At 40.1% G+C, this 22,622-nt stretch overlaps 3 protein-coding genes across 4 annotated transcripts in view; all 3 read right to left on the reverse strand.

The window, feature by feature from the left end:
- Window positions 1-22,622, reverse strand: part of LOC128861532 (putative mediator of RNA polymerase II transcription subunit 26) — a 273,455-nt gene that overhangs the window by 237,036 nt on the left and 13,797 nt on the right. The gene's annotated exons all lie outside the window — the stretch shown is intronic.
- LOC128861766 (uncharacterized) lies at window positions 2,176-4,632 on the reverse strand. The gene has a single exon (XM_054100149.1). It carries the CDS (start codon window positions 4,630-4,632, stop codon window positions 2,176-2,178), a length of 2,457 nt encoding a protein of 818 aa, XP_053956124.1.
- Window positions 4,657-7,563, reverse strand: LOC128861767 (uncharacterized). Its single transcript, XM_054100150.1, has one exon. It carries the CDS (start codon window positions 7,561-7,563, stop codon window positions 4,657-4,659), a length of 2,907 nt encoding a protein of 968 aa, XP_053956125.1.

Raw genomic sequence — 22,622 nt, forward strand, 5'->3', positions numbered from 1 at the left:
ACCTCCAAAACGAGCTGCCTAAAGCCTTCAACAGCTTCTTCAGACGTTTAAAAACGCTAACCTCGCACCTTATTTTTGGTGTTTGGGAACAAAAATAAATCGTTAGCTGCTAAATCAAGACTGTAAGGCGAATGACTCATTAATTCGATCGTTTGAGTGCTCAAAACTCTCTTATGTGAGCCGACACATGAGAGCTCGCATTATCTTATTGAAGTATGATTCGTCGTCGATGGTGTGTTCTTAATTCTCCAAAATTTTCTGGCAAAAAAATGATTGTGTGCCACCCAGAATTGACTATTTTAAGTTCCTCTAGAGGTACAGTTGCGACATGGCCAGATTTTCTCAAAAACAAACATGCACCCATTCACTTTGAGGTGCTTGCGGTATCAATTGACGCACAGCATCGTTAGTTTCTGGCACATCACCCATTTTGGATGGCTTTTATGGATCAATGGCTATGTTGGAAATCATTGTAGCGGTATTTCACAGTGGCTAAATGCGGTGCTCCAAGACGTCGAAGTCAGTTGATCAAAACCTTTCCTGGCTCGATAATCTACGTCGAAAAGCGTAATAAAACATCAAATAGCTCAGCGATTCGGATTACATTTTTCTCCTTTCCATAAATATTTTCTTTGCCTTTCATTGAATTAAATGGTATATTTTTGGCAGTTTATTCCAAAATGGCAAATTTTTTGGGGTTTTACCACTTTGCTTGATACCCAATTTTTTGGCGAACATAGATTTACAGAAGTAGAAAGATATACTGGCCTTCTTAATTCGATTCTCGATATGCAGCTACCAATGGAGCTTGGGATCTAATATAAGATCAGGATACTTGACTTTCGACGACAGTTTCTTACGCTGGTTGTTTAATTTAGGAAGTCTAAAAGGTGTAAGTTTGTATTTTCTGGTGAATAGCATCAACTCCGTTTTCTCTAAAGTTAGCTCTGAGGCTACAACTGGCAACTTATCGACTGAGTACAGGCAATGTTCCTTCTAAAATGCCAGCTGTGACTGAGGGGAAGGGTACCCCAACCAGTAGGACCAAGTCATCGGCATCTGTCGGCACCTTTAGTTCACTCCCGTTTAAACGAAATAGAATTTCCTAGTAACTACAAATTTAATATTTCTGCAATGCAACTCTCTATCGGGTATTTGCCTAAATACTTCATACGTATTTTTAGCAGTTGGATATAATCTTTAGTAGGATGGTTCATATATACCACTTATGTTTGTATGTATGTATATTTCATAGTTTATGATATGTTATTGAAAAGTGCGCGTGTATTTCGTTTGAATTATGAATGATGTCTGATTGGATTTCAATTGTGTAAAACTTTAAGTCGATCATCTTATGAACTTGCACGCATACAATCACAGAAATACACCTCCCTACCGTCATCCAATTTATTTGTTTTCATTCATTTTGAAATGTAGGAATGAGTCGAAAATGAAAGAAAGTCAATGAAGACATTCGGTAGACAATGTGGATTTTCTACAACTTTTTGAGTGGATTTGACTTATCTAGCGATATTTAGACGTTTATATATTTTGATAGATTTTTTCGTTGATAATACAGAATAAAATGCACAAATTTAATATAAATATGTAAGTTATTTAATGTTTTTTTATATATTGGGTTGGGGAATAAGTTCATAGCGTTATTATATTTTCTTTTATTTTACAACGATTTCTTTGCTGATTCGCAAAGGGTAAGAATTCATTCGATAGAACTCTTTCTGCTCTGCAAATAGCATAGTATTTTTGAGTTATTTAATTCTTTATTAGTTTTGGGGCTTAGAAAATAAATACCTATTTTTGACACCTGCTGTTGTTCCGTCAATTGGCGGCCCGCAAATTAAAACAATATTCAAGTCCTGGTAGTTGTAGGCTGAAATCTTTATTTCTACAATTATTTTAAGTTTAATTATAAAAATGTATAAAACTTACATTTTGTTCGCTTGCGGCGCCTGTGCGCTCGAACAATGTAGAAATCAAAAGAATGAATTTGACGTTTGTATGAGGGAATGAGGAAATGACAAACAGATGAGTGCGATGGGTTGCCATCGCACTTTTCGCAACAAACGTGAATGTAAAAGATTATAAATTAATCGATAATCGCAACATACCCCCTCTCGTAAATTTCCTACGAATTCTAGTATGAAATTTACCAATTCAATTGTGACTAGTAACATCGAGTTTTGCTAATTTAATTACGGGTGGGGTGCACAGACCGTTTGCTAGTTTCACCACAGCGCTACGAGCCTCTCCGTCCTTTCCACGGTGGAGATCTATAACTATTCCTTTCGGCCACGAGTTCCTTTTCGCATTGTTGTCAACGATGACCACGACGTCGTTTATTTCGATAGGTCGAATCGGTGGGTGGAACCACTTAGAACGTCTAGTAAGGCACGGAAGATATTCTTGGATCCAACGCTTCCAGAATTGGTTAGCTAGCTGGTTTGAAATTCGAAAACATCGACGGAGAGCTGGCCCACTGTCGACATCACAACCTGATTCGCGAATTCCGCTTGAGTTTCCTAACAAAAAGTGATTGGGCGTAAGTGCGTCGTCGTCTGCAGTCTCCAAGGGCACATATGTCAGAGGTCTTGAATTAAGAATATTTTCAATGTCCGCTAAAGTGGCCCTTAGAACTTCTTCACGTAGTATTGCTTCGTGCGTAATATCCATTAAAATTGATTTTGTTGACTGTATCATTCGCTCCCATGCCCCACCCATGTGAGGAGTCGAGGGCGGAATGAAGGACCACTCGATTTGGGGATGTCTTCTCTCTAGGTCATCGGATGACACCCTTTCTATCTCGCTGATAAGTGCTCGGCTGACACCACGAAAATTTGTGCCGTTGTCTGACACAATGCGCTTCGGGACTCCTCTGCGGCACACGAACATTAGCAGGAATGTCTCCGTCGACAACGACGCCGCGATCTCGATGTGAACAACACGACTCGTCAGGCACGTAAATAACACGCCCCAACGTTTTTCACGCCGCCGGCCAACAGCTACGTCGATAGGGCCAAAATAGTCCACTCCTGTAAACGTGAATGGCCTTGTAAATGGTGACAGTCGTTCTACAGGTAGACTTCCCATTTGAGGTGGTTGCGGCTTAGCTTTACGATTGCGACACATTTGGCATCTTTTGGCGCACACTTTTACCATCGATCGCAAAGCACCGACGCAGTATCGCTGGCGCATCTCATTGACAATAATCTCATTATGATGGTGGTGAAATTTTCTATGGTAGAAATCAATTATCAAACGCGTTACTGTATGATTTTTCGGCAGTATTACAGGTCGCTTTACATCGACTGCTACTCCTTCTAAGAAGTCGATTCGACCTTTCACGCGAAGAATCCCAACCTCGTCCAGATACGGCGACCATTTATATATAGCAGACTGCCGTTGAATATTTTGACCGTGTTGTAGGCTTTTGACTTCTTCGCTAAACGCATTTTCTTGGCTTACGGCAATAAGAATTTGCTCTGCTTCTTCAATATCGCGCAATTCGAAAAGTTTTAGTAGCGAACGTGGCGTAAACTTCAACATCCGGCGCAGGAAACGCAGAACAATTTGTTGTGTGGAAAGCAGTCTCTCCCATGTGCTAAACCTTCGTACGTCTGGAGAAATTACTGACAGGGTAGGGGACAATGGTGTACATGTACTTATGTGATGCAGCTCTGCTGTAGTGCCTACTAGCTCCCCTACAGGCCAACTAGATTCGGGCTGGGCCAAGAACTTCGGCCCTCGAAACCAGCGTGCATTGTCGTCAAAATGGCGAACGTCGGACCATTTTGTGCCCTCATCAGCGATGTTTTCAGAAGATGGCAACCACCTCCACTCTTTAGCGCTGGAACCCTCAAGAATTTCGCCGACACGTAACGCAACAAATTGATGGAACTTTCTTGCATCTGAACGCACCCAGCATATCACGTTTTTCGAATCTGTCCAAAAAATTCTACGGCTTACCTGAACAGAAAGTTGCTTGCCTATAAAAATTGCCAACCGCAGACCCAGAACTGCTGCCATTAACTCCAACCTCGGTATTGAAATGGGCTTCAATGGTGTGACCCTTGTTTTCGAAGCCAGCAATGAACAGTTCACCGCGTTACCAACTTCAGCACGCAAATACGCCACAGCAGCATAAGCGTTGATACTTGCATCCACGAAAATGTGCAACTGGTTACTCTGGCTACAGCTGGAAAGTAAGTAGCACCGAGGAATTTTGACGTTGTTTATCGAAGAAATTCTTTTCAACCAGTTCCACCAGTTACTGCGATCATCCTCTCTGATAGGCTCGTCCCAATTAACACCTGAACGCCAAATGTCCTGTAGAATGATTTTTGCTTGTATGATGACATACCCGAGCAGTCCAAGGGGATCGAATATATTCATGATTGTACGCAAAACTTGTCGCTTCGATGGAAATGTGTGCTCATCAAAAACTTCTTTAGGAAACTTTTCCACAAAGGTAAGCTCATCCGACGCTGGTAACCACCACATTCCAAGCACCTTTTCGATAGTAGCTTCAGGCTCCTCAAAACATCTGGATAGCAGCGTGTTGTTAGCAGAGAGTGCAGTCAAAGTTTTCTTGGAATTGGATACCCAGTTTCGCATCTCGAAACCTCCTTCGTTATGGGTTCAGCGAACAACAGTAGCCAAACGCGATAACTCTTCCTCATTGTCTGCACTCTGAAGCCAATCATCGACGAAAGTGTTATTTATAATGGCTTGTACAGCTTCGGGATAATTTTCGGAAAAACGTTGTGCATTTTGGTTTTTTACGTAGTTCGCTAGCGAAGGAGAACACGAAGCGCCGAAAGTCAACACACACATGGCATATACATCTGGCTGCCGATTAGACTCACCGTCGCGCCATAAAAACTTCTGCGCCACTTGGTCCTCTTTGGCTACCTTAATTTGGTGAAACATCTCGCGTAAATCTCCGCATATTGCAAAGGGCCTTTCGCGGAATCGAAGAAGAATACCCATCATCGAGTTTAGCTGATCAGGTCCTTTTAACAGCATGTTGTTAAGTGCAGTATTTCCAGCTTTGGCTGCAGCGTCCCATACCAATCTGGTTTTGTTTTTTTTAACGTTGAGCACCGTGAATATGGGAAGGTACCACGATCTGCCACCTATCGATGTTTCAAGTGACTCCAATTTGCGTATGTAACCCTTTTTCTTGTAATCGTCAATTTTGTCGACGATAAAACGGTGGAGTTCAGGATCCCGCTTCATCTTGGCTTCCAAGCACATTAGTCGACGGCGCGCCATAGGAAGTGAATCGGGTAAATCGACGACGTCTTGTTTCCATAGCAATCTTGTTTCCCACCTCTTCTCTGTTGGCAAAAACTTGGTGAATTTTTCCATCAATTGTAAAGCACGTTCATCATCCTTTGACCGAAGCGGTTTAGCTGGCGCATAGACACCGATAGCGTCGATAGCAAAATACGCCTTCATCTGTTCGTCCATTCGGTCCCTGCCCGTAGGATCACAGCTGCAGATGTGGAGCACGCGGGGCATCACTGCGTGTTCAGATGTGTCTCGACCATAAACGGTCCATCCCAGCCGGCATCTAGCAGCAATCAGGTTGGAGGTGCTACTCTCCTTAACTTCAATTGGCACACAGACTTTCGCGTTGTCGATTTCGATAAGAATCCGGGCCCTAGCACCGTTATATGGTAGTATAGGTAGACCTTTGAGATGGGCATGCTTCTCCATGGTATCGTGGTCCAATGTTTGAACAGGCAGGCCTAAACGAGCAATAGTGCGTACGCCTCTTAACAAGTAGTTTGGAGAGCCCAACTGTGTCGATGCGATCTCAAAACTTACAAACTTGGAGTTATTTTCGCTTTGAGTAATTTCGTTAGTCCATCGCAGACACAACGCCTCGGACGGCCCGTCCAATTCAAGGTAATCTGCAAGCTCGTTTTCAATTAAAGTACAAGACGCGCCTTCGTCGATGAGTGCATATGTGTCAACAGTTTTGGATGCGTTACGAACAGTAACGGCGACGTACCTGAATAGCGAGTTCTGCTTCTCCTTTGGTGAGCCTGAATGACGTTCGTGGTATAGCGCTGTTTGCTCATGACCGACGTTGCTCTTAACGGGAACAGGTGTATGCAGAAGAGCGTTGTGTGCCATCTGGCAGCCGTCAACCCCACACCTATTCTTCAGATTGCATCGGCGAACATAGTGAGAATTGAAACAGCGTAAGCAAAGTTTTTTCTCTCGTACAAACAGCCATCGATCACTTCGCGAGAGCGCAGTAAATTCTCCACAGTCTGACAGCTTATGATTGGCACCAGACTTTGGGCACATAGTCACCTTCGCGTTTACCTCTACATTTTTTGCCATAACTTCATGAACTAAAATTCTTGCCTTGTGGGAATTGCGGCCTTTCTTTACTTCAATATTTTCAAAGGCAGCTGTGGTTGTGGGTGGCTCACATCTTGTTACTTGACTCGCGCATGTAGAAAGCCCAAAAAGCCAATCGTCAAACACAGCAATGTCGACGCGACTGAGCGACATACGATAGCCGCCCCAATTGAGCCTTTGATCGCTTGGCAATTTGGCTACCAAGTCATTAAGCAACACAGGATCGTTTAAATAATCGGCCAGGCCTACCGCCTGGATTGTAGCGCGATAGTTTTGCACTGCAAGTGAAAATGCTATGAGCGTTTCCAATTTATCGGCCCTAACTGCTGGCTCTTGTCTCAATTTCATCTGCATTGTTTGATGAATAATGTCAGGCCTGCCATAAAGCATTTTCAATGTGTTGATTGCCAGACCTACTGTTGCTGGCATCATTAACCTACCACGCAGCGCTTCGAGAGCTGGACCCTTTAAACACTTTTGTAGTCTGATCAGATTTTCTTGATCAGTGAAGCCACATCGCTCAGTAGACTGCTCGTAATTCGTGATGAATAGGGGCCAGTCCTCAGGGCTGCCGGAAAAGGTCGGTAAATCCTTGGTTATCACTTGCCTGCTGGAAATCTGCGTTGGTGTTAAATTGACGTCGGATGTGCTATATTGGCTGAAAACATTATAAGAGGGGTCGCGCGTTTGGTTACACGATGGCATAATGTTCGGCTGCATGAAAACAGAAGTATTCGGTGGTGGTGCCACGTGGCTATGCATATTCGTATGTGAACAAAATGGCCGAAATGTATTGCCGAACGTTGGATAGGTTAGCGCGCTACAAGGCATGACAGCCGAAGTGAGGTTAGGTATGGCACCATTAGCAATGCCGGGCCCACACGTGCTTGTAAATGCATTGACTGCCGCGGTTTGAAACAGCGGTGCACTGGTGCTATATACCATGTAGTGCGGTTGAGTTCCATGAACTGATGTTATCGGTACTGTAAATGTGGAAGGGTGAGTAGTGGGCGTTGATGCGTGACAATACGGTGCACTACCAGCTGTGAATGTCGATCCAATTCCAGTTGCTGTGTCATTGCTAGGCTTGTCAGCCTCACCAATGGTCGCCGCCGGTGGTATTTCACTGCCTTCCATAAGTACGCTAATATGTTCGGAGTCTTCCATTTCCGAACTTCGATGGCCAAGGGAACTTCAAAATCCATGAAAAATATTTGTTTCCGAAACAAAATATTTCAGAATGTTGTTCCGTCAATTGGCGGCCCGCAAATTAAAACAATATTCAAGTCCTGGTAGTTGTTGGCTGAAATCTTTATTTTTACAATTATTTTAAGTTTAATTATAAAAATGTATAAAACTTACATTTTGTTCGCTTGCGGCGCCTGTGCGCTCGAACAATGTAGAAATCAAAAGAATGAATTTGACGTTTGTATGAGGGAATGAGGAAATGACAAACAGATGAGTGCGATCTTCTATGCTTTTCATCGGGTTCAAAAAGCTGCCGCAGCACCCCAGGACATTTGCGATGTGTATTTAAAAGTTGTCATAGGCGAATTTACAGCACGGAAATGGTTTGCAAAGTTCAAAATTGACGACTTTAACATCGATGACACGTCCCACAGCGGAAGGCCTATTGAATTCGATGAAGAAAGTCTCAAATCCTTTTTGAAGGAGAACGGTCGCCAAACCAGTAATGAACTGGCGGGAAAAACCAGCTGCAATCGTAAAACTATTCTGAATTACCTTCATTCCAAGTTGGGAGCCTGGGTGCGTCACGAGGTTAACGAAAAAAACAAAGAACGTCGCCTTCAAATTGCTTCTTAGCATCTCGCCCGAAATCGGGCAACACGCGGTCATAAACAGCGCTTTTTGTACCGAACCGTCATGGAAGATGAGAAATGGTGCCTAAACATCAATGTTAAGCAAAAAATGGGTGGCTCCAGGAGATATGCCAAAGCCGATAGTCAAGCCGGATCTTCATCCAAAGAAAATCATCATGTGAGTTGGGCGGGACTAAGAGGACAAGATGCACTGGGAAATGATCGAAAAGAATGCCACGATCAACAAGTAGCTTCACATTGCCCAGCTACATGGTGTGAATGAGGCAATTCAACTGAAAAGACCTGATTGACATGGTCAAACCAAACTCTTTCACGACAACGCCAATCCCCATCTTGTACAAGTTGTCAAATTCGCACCAAGAGCGCGAGCAGGAGGTCCTTCAGCATCCGCCAAATTCTCCGGACCTTGCACCGACCGATTATCATCTTTTTCGCTCCCTGTCAAACCATATAAAGGGCATTACCTTCGATGACAAAGAGGTCCTTAAAAACTGGCTCAACAACTTCTTTGACACCAAACCAGGCGTGTTTAAAAAAGTCTTCGGTAAAACGCAACGAACTTATTCCCCTCCATAACTCCATACTTATGTAGTATGAAACCGGCGATTAATGAATAAATGATTAAATGAAATAGCGGCGATATTCCATAAAAACACTCTCTCGGCCCAGATGCGAACAAAGTGATGCGGCCCCTGCTAGTGTTGATTTACATTTCACAAAATTTATGTATATTCAACATAGTCATAATATTGGAAAGCTCCAATAAACCATCATTTCGAAAATTAATTTTTAACTATTGAGCCCCAAGTGACCGCAACTAAAGAGAGCTTGGAGTAGCCAGTACCTTCCAGCTCACTCACACATAACCACAAACCAAAGAGTTTCACAGCAGTACAAGTATGTCAATCGTAATAAAGCAATAAAATTGACTAGGCAAATTACATTTGGGTATGTTGATTGAATTAACAAATGCATAAATACTATGCGCACAGCAAATTTGTCATTCATTCACACTATGCGATGAAAAATGCCGACAAATTTCATTCTAAATACGAGTATGTACGAGTGCTCCTGCACGAAGCCACAACAAAAACATGAGAATGCAATTTATGAGCAACACAATAACTAACAATTTGGCATGCAGAAGCCTTTCAGCGGCATAAACGGGCGAACAGATGGACATTTAGGCAGACAGATGAACGAGACTACTGCTGAACGCAATAATGTGGCAATAAAGCGGCACTGCCGTTCGGTAGTGGAGGAAAAAGAGCCGAAAAACCAAAATTAAACAGAATAAAAAACTACCAATTTACTGTGTAGTTGTTCGTAGTGGAAAAATTGCATTGGTGCTCTTGCTACTTGCCCCCAAAGGAGAGGCCACAGCGCACGATTATTGATGAGTGTGGGCTATATTAATGAAATTAAGTGTTTAGCAGCGTGTAAAACGGTACATATTGATATATGTGGCAATATGCTGTTAATATGTCATAAGAGGCACGCCGTTATGGTGGCAGTAAAACAAATGTGGCAAATTATTACATACATAATTTTTAATCAATCGAACGCAGATACATTAGACTGTCAACACTTTTGGGAAATAGTGGATTTTCATGGTTCCTTTACTTACATATAAAGTACAGACATATGCACCCTGTGATCAAAAAGTACCGGGCTGACAGGGAAGACTGTTTTCTTCGATTCCCAAGGCGTAGTGCACCATGAGTACCTTCCATCGGGGCAGACAGTCAATAAAGAATATTATTTACCCGTTTTGAAGCGTTTGAGAGATGATGCACGTCGCAAACGGCCGGATATGCGGGTAAACAATTCTTGGATTTTGCATGTTGATAACGCGCCATCGCACCGAGCCCAAATTGTGCAGGATTATTTGACCAAACACCAAGTAAATACCATCGTGCAAGCACCGTATTCACCTGATATGGCCCAACTTCTCTTAGTTTACCCAAGTTGAAGTTGCCACTTCGTGGAAGGAGATTTTAGTCGATAGAGGAGATCAAAGAGAATACATCCCTTCGTCGGTCTACCAGGGGTGCATGGAGGACTGGGTTAAACGTTGGCACATATGTGTTGCTTCAGACGGGTCATATTTTGAAAGAGATTAAATAAATTTAACTCTGTTTTGTTTAATTTAAACAGGTTCCAACAAGATGGCGCTACTTGCCACACAGCGAATGCTACGATCAATCTTTTGCGCACTGTCTTCGAAGATCGCATTATCAGCCGAAATTCTGATATCGTTTGCCCGCTTCGGAGCTGCGATTTGACGCCGTTGGATTATTATGTTATGCCAACAAACCAGCAACAATTGATGCACTGAAGACCAACATACGCAATGTCATAGCTGAAATACAGCCGCATACAATCGAAAATGTGTTGAAAAATTGGACCGATCGTATGGGATGGTGCATGGCTAGCCGAGGCAGCCATATGAATGAAGTTGTGCTCCATCATTAACCGGAACGGTTGTACTTCAAAATAAAAAAAACAGTTTGGAAAAATATTGAGTAGTTTCTTTTTTATAGCATTTTTAATTCCGTAAAGTTATATGGCGGACCCTGTATATATGTATATAAGTTTTTTTCCTTGTTCACTTCTCTTGGGAGCATAGGGCCGCGACAAGATTCTGCCATCGTACACGGTTCTGTGCCGTTGTTTTTGAACCGTCCCGTGAGATGTCAGCATGTGATAGTTCGCGCAGCATTGACCTTTTCCCAGTGTTTTTTGGTCGACCGCGACCTCTGCTCCCTTGCGGGTTCCAGTCCAGTGCCATTCTTGTGATGCTATCTGGTGGTTTTCTCAATGTGTGACCAATCTATCGCCTCTTTCTGCGTTTGATTTGCCTAAGGATGGGATTTTCTTAGATATCGAGCATTCCTTTAGAAACCAGATAGGTTTGCACAAGTATTGGCCGCCACACTTCACCTGGCAGGACAGAAAACGGAAGCAGTACTTATAACGAGCAGGAAAGAGCTAGAAATGACTACGTTCAACTTCAATAGATACAACGTTACAACGCAAACTGAGTTAAACTATTTGGACATTATGCTCGATGCGAGACTAAAGTTCAAGGCGCACATTGAAAAAGCAAGTGACTAGACGGCCATGGTGATGGCAGCGTTCGCAAATATTATGTCCAACATCAGTGATCCCAGCTAGAGCAGGAGAGCGCCGGTCCTCACATATGTATAAAGCACCAACCTGGTATAGAAATCCTACGCCAATCCTACGCGGACCTAATGACCTCCGAACTGAGCAGAATATATGACAAAGCTGAAAGCCTACATTGACGACGTATGGCTGACGAGCGCAAAGAAAAAAGGGAGAGAAGTATGGATGAGTGGTAAAATCGCTGGGACTTATCGGTAGCGTACAGACATGGGTTGGGGGAAGACATGGCAAAACGGAGAGGGCATGGCTCCTGCAGAGAGTACTTTCATAGATTTGGGTATGATGAAGCAATGGAGAACTCGTTCTGCGGTAGCTACAGTGAAAATGCAGGGCAAATATTAATTTCCTGCCCGAGATATGTGTCCGAAAGGGCGACTATAGAGACGCCGCTTAAAGAAAGAGTTACGCCAGGCAATACAGTAAAGCACATGTTGCAATCGAAGTTGGTGTGGGCCAAAATGAAAGACTCAGTCGCGAATGCGCTAGAAGAGCTGCGGAAGAAAGAATGGTAGCGCAGCACAGAAAAGAGACAAGCATATGATGGAGAGTAGGTCAATGGGTATATGAAGAGACTATTTTCAAAGCTCTTTTGCCACTCCAAAATGAGCTGTTTAAAAACTTCAACTTCACTTCGTTGAAAAACATTGACCCCGCATTTTATGATGTTCGGGAAATCATTAGATACCAAATCAGGCGAGTAACTCATGAATTCGATCTTTTGAGTGCCCAAAAACTCTCTTGTTTGATGTGATACATGACAGCTCGCATTGTCTTAAGGATCGTCTTGATTCGTTTTCGGCTCTTGGTGTTCTTCAAATTTCTGTGAAAGAAAGGTTATGTGCCATTGAGCATAGACTGTTTTAAGTTACTCAAGTCGTACAGTTGAGATATGACCATATTTTCAGAAAAACAGACCTTCAGACCCTTTTTTCGTGAATGATTAGAATATCATGAAATTTTAACAGCTTTAAGGCGAGTATTAACTGAAAAAGAAGTGAATGCAATAAAAGTAGTACTATCTATATATTGTATGAGATTAGGGACTTTTCAGCCCATATGTTAATTGCTATACCGCATTCTAGTCTTTTCTTTGATGATGCTTCCAGTTAAGCTTTGCATCCAGGACAAGGCCAAGATACTTAACTTCGCTAAGGAAAAGTGATGTTATGTAAACACATAGAAGTGGTAAGGCTGCAGCTCCCACTTACCCAGCTACCCGGAGATGATATCAGTAAGGTGATCAAATTCGAAAAGAAGTTTGTTTGTTAAACTGGAGTAGATCTGCATTTGTAAAGAAACTCCAGGAGTTACCCTGCAAAGATACACAGATGGTTCGAAGGCCCCCTGCTGCCAACTGGCAGTTTCCCAAGTATCTCCCAGGCGAAGATGTATGCCATATGTCTATGTGCAGAGATACTTAGACAGACTACCGTCTGGTGAGATCAAATCCTCACTGGCACTTGAGTGTATCGAGAAACTTAATCTACTAGGAATGCACAATTGCATCCGAGGTATATCTGGGGACGAAGAAGCAGATGCATTGACGAGAGAGGCTGCGCCTCGCCTTTAATAGAACCGCAGCACTTCCTTGCTATGGAACAATACACCATCAAGGAGACTCGCAGCGTGAAGAGATAGACCTAAGGAGGTTTGCTGGCACCAAACTATGGGGCTACGCCAGGCGAAATTTTTACTGGGAGTATACAACCAAAAGAGGTTTAAAAAACTCATAACCCTCCCAAGGATAAGCTTAGAGTGCTTACGGGCATGCTCACAGGCCACTACAGATTGCGAAGGCATCTACACATGATCAGGATTTAGTCTACGGACTCTTGTCGTTTCTGCGACCATTCTTAAGAGTTTCCAATACACCTTCTCTTGGCCAATTGCAGCCAGAGGAAGGGTACATATGCTCAATCCAAGCCAGCTCTCTTCTGAATTTAATAGGGGAACTGGATCCGGATGAGGTACTGTAATAAGTAGAGAGCACAAAAGGTCATGAGGTCGAAGTGTAAACCTCTTATAGAGTCTATCTATCTACCTTTCTTTCGCACAATTTAGTTACATAGTGTAATTTTTATGAAAATTTATACTATTTCTAAAGTATATTATCTTAGCTTTAAATCAAAGTTGTAACCAGAATTCTAACTCTGATATAATCAGAGCCATATTCGCATTTTTTGAAAATACCTCTACAAAACAAAACTCATAAAAATCCGTAAAATCTTCTCTACTTTCCAAGATATAAAAAAATGTTTTCTGTTGCAAACAATCAAAAACGTGTCAGCAAATTGTTGTCCCAATCTATGTGGTATGTACGAGAATGCCTCGTAGATGAATGCCTTATGTGCGCGTGTCCATATGTTTGCACATTGTAATATTTTCCCAAGAACTTACATAAAATATCATACGGCTTATAATTCGTTTTGTCAATTATTTCGTTAACTTCTGGGAAGGAGTAACTTCACAGTTTAGTTAACTACTACTTTCCCTAAACTTGACGAACATGCAACGGAAACCGTTAACAACTGATACTCGTATACTGATAACATCAAAACAAAGCGAATTGTTGGTTTTGCAAATCAAAATTGTTCATAAACATGAAAACGACCACCACACACATATTCATACCCTCATATATTCATGCACTCATATACACACACATCGGCACAAAAGATACTTGTGGGAATATTAATTTGGTAGGCGTTATAGCATTAATTTAAAAGAAATGTGTATGTGAAATTATATTAATGTAATATAAATAGTACTTACATTAGGGCGGGTACATATTTTTTTTCTAATTCGTTCCTAGTATTCCCATTCTTCTAAGAAAAAACTGCTACTGGTGAATAACTCTAAAATCAAATTCAAAACCCCAAATTTGAAAAAAAGAAAGAATAGTTTGAGCGAGATCTGTCCATTAGCTTGTTTTTGGCATTTAATTATATCAGTAACCGCAGGTGTGCTCTGCGATTTTCTCTATGGATAGAAATTTCGAACAAAGAATTTGTCTTAAATTTTGTGTTTTGAACAGGATTTCGCGTGCCGAATCGTTGAAAATGTTGCAGAAAGTCTATGGCGAGTATGCTTTATCAAAGTCCAAGTCAAGGATATGGTGCTGGAAAACCATCATTTAAGTTTGAGGGAGGGAGCTCGTGACCTTAGGGTGCCTTAAGAATCAATTCCCGGCATTTTACACCTTCAATCAAGAAATGCGTGGCTGCTCGACTCATTCCAAGAGAGTTGAATTTCTTTGAAAAATTTCAATGGAAAAAGGGCGCTGAAGACATGCTTGAGCAAGTGAGTTCGGAGCAACGTTTATTCAGCACATTATAATATGTGATGAGACGTGAATATATGAGTTTGACATGCAAGCCAGTCAACAGGCGGCTGAATGTTATCCACTCGAAATTCGTTCCAAATGTTTCTACGATAAATAAAAATATTATTTGGAAGTTGTGCGACGTTTGGGAGAGAATGTGCGTAGGAAATGGCCCAATTTGTGGAAAGAAAACTCATGGATCTTGCACCATGATAACTACCGTCTCTCAAGGCTCATATTGTGAACACGTTTTGGACCAAAAACTCGACAAATATCATCGAGCAACCACCGAATTCATCGGATTTAGCCCACTTTTTTTCTTTTCCCAAAACTTAAATTATCACTTTCATTGAGTCTATAGAGGCCATTAAGAAGAATTCGCTGAAGGAACTGAAGAAGATCTCTTCAAACGCGTTTAAAAGTTTTTTTGATAACTGGACTAATCGTTGGCGTACATATGTGTATTGCTTCGATGTGCCCTATTTTGAAGGCGACAAAATAAATTTTGATGATTAAACAATTTTTTTGCGTTTTACTGAAGAACTTCTGATACTTTTTTGACAGACTGATCGAAGCCCCCAAAAACAATTAAGTTTTGCAATATGTGAAAAACTTATTTTAAATATATTTTTTCTAATTATAATTTTTTTCTTTACAATAAACAACTTATTTATTGTACAATAATTTTGGTTTTTAGCTCTTTTTCACTTTCAGCAGGAAGTTTATTTTTTCTACCTTCATTGTTACAGGTTAGGTTAGGTAGTGCTGGCTGATCTGTAAAAAAATCGCACTTGCCAATGCTGCGTATCTGGAGTCGAAGATATTAGTTTACATACTTCTCAATGCACGTCTTAGTGAGTTTTAAGCAGCCGTTCAGCTGTTTGTCAACAATATTCTTCAAGGTTGAAAAATATGTTTGTCAAGTCCTATAAAGAGTAGCGCAGTAGAAAAGTAGATGTTACAAAGTACCCCCAGCATTCGCTTCGTTGTATGTGTTACACGCATCGCTATGATCTAATCCCATTTGGGCTGCGCGATGCGGTGTGAGACAGTGTCTCGTCAGTACTCCAATCAATATTTTTTCAGCCTTTTCTAGAGAGTGATAAAATAAAGTTTGTAGTTTTCGTATTCCAAATTCTCAGCATAATTTTCGCAGTTTCGTATGAAGTTGAGTGTTCATATATCGATTGCGTATCCAAAACTAGTTCCTCATCTAGTTCCGTTTTCAGAAAGGAGAGATCTCGGCAAACGGTTATCTGCCTAAGCGGGGTCATCTACTCTCTCATTTCCTTCCATTCCTTTGTGCCCTGATATCCAATAAATAGGGACCTATGTATTTCCGCAGAGTTCATCCATTTTGGATCTGCATTGTTGAACATATTCCGAGTTAGTGCCTTAATAGCCGCTTGGCTTTCAATGAAAATGTTTGTGCGAGTATTAAGAGGCGCCGATGCCAGAGCTAATTAAGCTGCTTTTGTTGCCGCATAGATTTCAGCTTGAAATATGCAGGAGATCAAATAACGGACGGCGCCTACTTCTTCCACCATTTTGCACCCCTTTGTAAAGAAATTGTATTGCTCTGTAATGACGTTAAGCTTTTAGCCAAATTGAATTCGAGAAATTATGTAGTCTGACCTTCCTGAATCCAGAATGTGGCTGTGACTAGAAAGTCTCTGTGAGAATTGTCCTGACATCTTCCGTCTTAGAGTATATCTTTTGGCTGAGTTTCTTACTTCTAGTTTGATTGGATGCTAGTCCATTGCCACAACTCCCTTTCAATTTTCGTACTAATTAAATACAGTTTATTTTAAAACAGGGACGCTCGAATTTGGAACTATGCTTGGGATTTCAGGTAGAATCCGAATCTGCTAGGAGCGATGTCAAGAGAAATTGTTTCATTTAGACCCGCATTAATATATAAATTCATACATATGGGCATACACAGAAATTGTTACATACAAAAAATTTGAAAACAAATTAAAGAGAAAATTTAGTAAAACTTATTTTATATTTTTCCACAGTTCAGCCAAATTTTTATGTATTTTAATAACTAATGGGAAATTTTGTTTGATTCAACGTCAGACCGCAGATTGAAAAAGATCACATCAAAGTTAGTTATTCCTTCAGTATGAAAAAACCTTAACTTATTTTTTTGGCTATTAATTTTGCATTTGTGTTTGAACGGAAATACTTCGGTATCTATGTACTACATAATAACCACACCAGGCATTCCTAGCTACGATTGACATGACCGCTTTAATAAAAATGAAAAGAATACCGATCTTCTCAAGCAGGAGTGTTTAAATTATGCCTTTTGAAAGCATTGCAAATAAAAAAATGATCACCTTAATTAGGAATTGAGTTTGAGTTTTAGTGATAAACGCGCTCATTTCATGTAACTTTGAACTTTAAATTTCCCAACCGTTGGATGCCAATTTTCCAACCAATTTTGTGCGTTTGAATACCAGGTAGGCTAAAAGTGTTTCAAACCTCGACTTAATCGTAGAATCATCAGCATACATATATATGTATATTGTTTGTATTTGATTACTATAGGCAATAGAAATGAGCTCTTCAAGTAAAATTTTCACTCTATGAAACTATCACGGATCACTTGACTTACTCTCAATGATTTATGACAAATATAAATAAAAGCAGAGGGGGACAGTTTCACAAAACTTATAAAAAAAAATTAAATCTTTTTCAAAAAAATATCATTTTCTCTCATAAAAAAATAGTAGGTACAATTTTTCCCAAACCAAAAAAAAAAAAAATGTTTATGCATATTATGCTAAAATGTTAAAAAACTATGTTGAAATGTAAACAAGAACCCAAGATACTCGTATATCCGCACAACCAAAATTTTTCTGTATTTCGTATTTATGTACTAAAAGTACATTAAAACTTTCCATTCCTCCGTACTCGTATTTCGTCGACGGATATTGCTTCAGCATGAAATCGAAAAAGACAGCATCCGTTCACATTAATTAGTCATAGAGGCCAATCCATCACTCAATTTTCATTTACTTCATGCACCACAAAAGCAACAAATAAACTCAAAAAACACGTAGACAAGTTTGCAGAAAATCAAAAAACAAAAAAAAATGAAGCTGAAAGAGTAAATATAGTAAGAACAATGCTGAAGAAAACTAACAATAAACAGCTTTTCGGCAAAAATAACCAATCTGTACTTATTCGTGTAATATTATGAGTGGTTCTATGTGTATGAGGGGCAAATGAGAGCAAACAATGTATGAGTATGAACTGCAGAAATACATATTCCCAACATGTGACAAAGTTTTCACCACCCTTTGCCGAGCAACTGTCAAACGTTGTGTTTCTTTTGGACAGTTCATTAATGTCGCTGACTAGCAGCACTTCGCAGAGTGGCCGACTATCTGCCACACATTACATTGCGCTCGTCGGCATTATCTTTAATTAATTTATAATTATATTTAGCATTAACATTCTACTCGTTATATACAATATTAAAATTTGTAGCAGACACATAACGGGCATACCAAGCAAAGGTTGAACAAATTTCAAGCACTAGGGATGTCGAATGCGATGTACAGTAATCACGGGATTTTGATGTTTTTTTGTTTTAATTAATTATATTGGGACTAGTTGCTGGGTAGTATGGGTTTATTATTCTTATTATTACACTACTACGCACTGCCACCAAAAGTGGTCTATTGTGCAAAGCCTTCGGAGTTACCTTACATTTTCAGGCTTTTAATAATTTTTAACACATTCTGGGGTTTATTGTTCCACAATTGAAATGGATACACGCCAATACCAACAGGGTGGCGTAGCTTAAAATGTTTTTATTGAAATTTCGAATTGAAGAATTAAATTTTCGGTATCCTTTTTCACAGAATCGGCAGGTGATGATGATCGCAGAGGGACCAATTTTGTCTAAGTGACATCTCAGACTACAGTAACCAGTAACCAAACTCAGACTGCAATAAGTAAAGTAATCAGTTGAAAATCTTAAGTCTACTCTGTTGAGCGAAAGCGAATCAGCGAATCAACGAATTTATTTTCATCCGACTTTCTAAGAAATTCGGTGAATGGCCTTCTGTAAGTCCACAGAAAGGTTCGGGACCAATTAGAGGCATGTTTGTCCCTTTTTTAGCTAAACGATCAGCTATTTCATTTCTTTCATTTTCATTTTTGCGGTGTTTACACTTGATTCAAGGGCTTTTAAAGCCTCATTGACTATCTGAAAGTATATATGTAAAAGTGGGTTCTATGGAGGCATTCCCATAAACATATCTCGATCTATTTCTGCCTGGCAGATTGTTGGGTAAAAACCCATAGGTATATTTATTGAATATGGGAATTGGTTTCCGCCCTCGTAAAAGTGCTGTCGTTGCTGATACTAATTTTGTATTCGCTATAGTAATATACTGCTGATTTGAGGGTGTTTATGTGAGGTCTCGGTCGCAGTAGTTGACATTCATTTGAAGCGTAAAGATCCTTTTTCATCTGACGTCAAAAATGTCTACGTTTGTCCTGAGAAAACAGCATTTGCGGGAAGTCATGCTTCGTTAATACCTTTTAAAGAAATGTGCAGCTGTCGTATATGGATCAATATTTTCGGTAATCGCGCTCCATCAAATACAACTTGTTAAGAGTGGTTTCAACGCTTCCAAAGTGGCAATTTCGACGTGAGTGATAAAGATCGCGAAAGGGCACCGAAAAAAATCGAATCTACTCAACTACAACAATTATTGGATGAAGACACATATCGAACTCTTGATAATATGTCTAAAGAGTTGGATGTTGACAGATCAACCGTTGGTAAACGTTTGCAAGCGATGGGAATGGTCCAGATAGCCGCTACCACAGGTGCCACATCAGTTGGAGGATAGGGATATCGAGTGATGTTTTGTGACGTGTGAGATGCTTTTTGAATTGCATAAAAGGAAAGGTTTGCTGCATTGTATCGTTACTGGCGATGGATCTATTTTGATAACCCTAAGCGTCGAAAATGTTTAACCCTGCCAGGTGAACCAGGTCCATCGATAGCGAAAAAAAATATTCATGCTTCAAAGATTATGTTGTGCATCTAGTGGGATCAAAAGGGTGTCATCTATTATGAACTCCTCAAACCATCTGAAACCATCACTGGCGATCGTTACCGACTGCACCTAATGCATTTGAATCGAGCTCTCAAAGAAAACCGGCCGGAATGGTACAGTAGACATGACAAACTGATTTTACTGCATGACAACGCCAGACCATACGTTGCTAAATCGGTCAAGACCCGAACGGATTGAATTAGGGAATTTTGCGCCACCCGCCGTATTTCCCAGACATTGCACCTTCGGAGTACCATCTGTTCCGATCAATGCGGTCAGAGTCAGCACGTTTTGGAGAGCGATTCACTTCTTACGAAAGCATCGCAAACTGGCTCAATGAATGGATCAAATCAAAAGAACTCGAATTCTCAGAGGAATCCGTATGCTACCTCAGTATGGAGTAAAGTTGTAGCTTCCATAGCACATACATACTCATTTATGGTAAAAAAACAAAGATGTTCATATCGTATTGATTTTATCGTGATTTGTTAAGATGCTCTAGTTTTTATCAAACAAAAAAGAAGAGTAATTTTTGATTTTTACATATATAAAAATATCCCGATACTCCGGGCTCAGCAAATAGTGGAGACCCTAGTACACATACACACACGCACATATATATATATATGTATATATAAATACAAGCATCTGTACTTAAGTCGCTCAGCCTTTTGTTCTGCATTCGTTTACTCGCAATAAATCAGACGCCAATGCAACTGAACTAATACAGGGTCCGGCACTCGAAGTGTAACCAAATTCAGACCGCTCGCGCAGCTGATGGGCGGGCATCAGGTGTATGTTATTTGGCTAAATGATAGTGCAGAGTATTGTTTACAAGCGCGCTGAAGCACTTTGCCGAAATTAAGCGCAAAAACAGAAACTCTCTAATGGATTTCGAACTTAATAGTGTGATTGCAATATATTATATTTGGTTGGAAAATCACAACCAGCGATTGTTCGAGAGCTCGCGCACTTTAAGGTAAACAAAGTTTTTTTGTTTATCGAAGCACTACTCGTTACAATGATACTGGTACTATCTCGAAACCTTATGGAGGTTGTCATCAAAAGACTGCAACGTCCCGTGAAATAGTTCAAAAAGTGAAGAAGCGACTTGAGCGAAATCCCCGACGACGTGCCAATAAAATGGCGAAAGAACTGAAAATATCTAACCGTAGCATCCATTGCATACTGAAAAATGATCTCAAAGTCAAGCCTTACAAGATCCAAAAGTCGCATGTTCTCTACCAAAGCAGCAAGAAATTAGATTTGAGAGAGGGAAGGACTTGCTTTGCTTGGCCGAAAGCGGACAATTTCCGAACATTGCGTTTTCTGATGAAAAAATGGCTAAAAAACAACGTTCTGAAGCAAGCACGAATCCGATGTATTATTCTCTTTGGGCCATTTTGGAGAGCAAGGACCAAACTGAAAGACTCACCAGTCTCGAGGCGCTGAAAAAAGATATTATCCACGAGTGTGCCAAAATACCTGCAAGTCACATTTGGGGAGCTTGCGATTCGTTTCTGGACCATTTCAAGGTCATAGGCAAAAGGTGGTCATATCGAGCAAAAGTAAATTCATTATTAATTTTGTATTATTTTCACACATTTTTTTCTTTTAACTGAATAAAAGTAATTTTCCAAAAAAAAAAACTTATGGCCTTTACACCCTTTACACTTCGAATGCCGGACCCTGTAAATATATGTACATACAATTAATAAAAAAACAATAACAACATGTGTCGGCAAATGCTAGAATTTTGGCAAATTTTACATGAATTCTCATTTCTAGCTCATGCTGCACCTTTCGCTTTGTATATAAATTTAATTCAATTTCATTGAAGGAGCGAAATATCATTCCCAACAAAAAAATAACAAGAAATATTTACATTTAGAGTCAAAACATGATACATTTTTAGTAACTGTGGACAGATATGCCGCGAAAGAAATGCTGAGTGTTTGCATATGTAAAAGACAGAGAAATTTACATTAAAATTTTCTTTTTTCGTATATCTGAGTGCAATTATCTATCGATCTGTAGATCTATAGTTCGTTAAGTGAAATCTCAGAAAACGCCTCAACTTTTAAATAACCCGCTCGTAATAAAAAAATAATGTCTCCCCAAGCAAATGTGAGTAGAAAATAAAAAAATGAGATAAATATTAGTTTGGGCAAGAAGTTCTGTTTTATGCCGGTCCACTTCGATTATTTCTGTGGTTTTATCGCATTTTCTTTTACATCAAAAAGGCATAAACGGAATCAAAACTGGTCGCAATTATCTGCTGCTGTATCGGCACATTAAAAACACCATTCACAATTTCAGCGACCTGGCTTGCATTTTCGCCTTTATCAAGGAAAATCTGTAAATTTTACCGAACTTTCTCTTTAGTGACTTCCTTCCTGGTAAACTCTGTAACTCACAACCAAATGGAACATCCAAAAAACAGCACACGAATTTTTTTATTGTGAAATGTCCCCTTGACAACGAGTGTAAATTTTGAATTGTTTCTCGATACATTACGAGATATGGATCACTTTAGCTGTGTACCGAGAAAATAATGGATTTTTTCCACACCTTTTTTTGTTTTAATTTTTCAATAAAAAAAAAATGTTTTGTAATTTTGAGCTGTGATACCCCTAACTTATTAATAATAGTTAAATTTGTTTCTTAAATTTAGCATAAAGTAAACTTTTGTAGACATTTGTGAAGAGGAATTACGAGAGGAGATTAAAAAATATCGATCTGTAAACATTTTATAGCAAACTAGCAAACCCGGCCCCCTTCGCTGGG

The sequence above is a fragment of the Anastrepha ludens genome, chromosome 4, assembly GCF_028408465.1.
Source record: "Anastrepha ludens isolate Willacy chromosome 4, idAnaLude1.1, whole genome shotgun sequence".
Classification (NCBI taxonomy): Eukaryota; Metazoa; Arthropoda; class Insecta; order Diptera; family Tephritidae; genus Anastrepha; species Anastrepha ludens.

Coding starts and splice junctions, on each gene's coding strand:
- LOC128861766 (XM_054100149.1), bottom strand. CDS start 4,632: ATGCGAAACTGGGTATCCAATTCCAAGAAAACTTTGACTGCACTCTCT.
- LOC128861767 (XM_054100150.1), bottom strand. CDS start 7,563: ATGGAAGACTCCGAACATATTAGCGTACTTATGGAAGGCAGTGAAATA.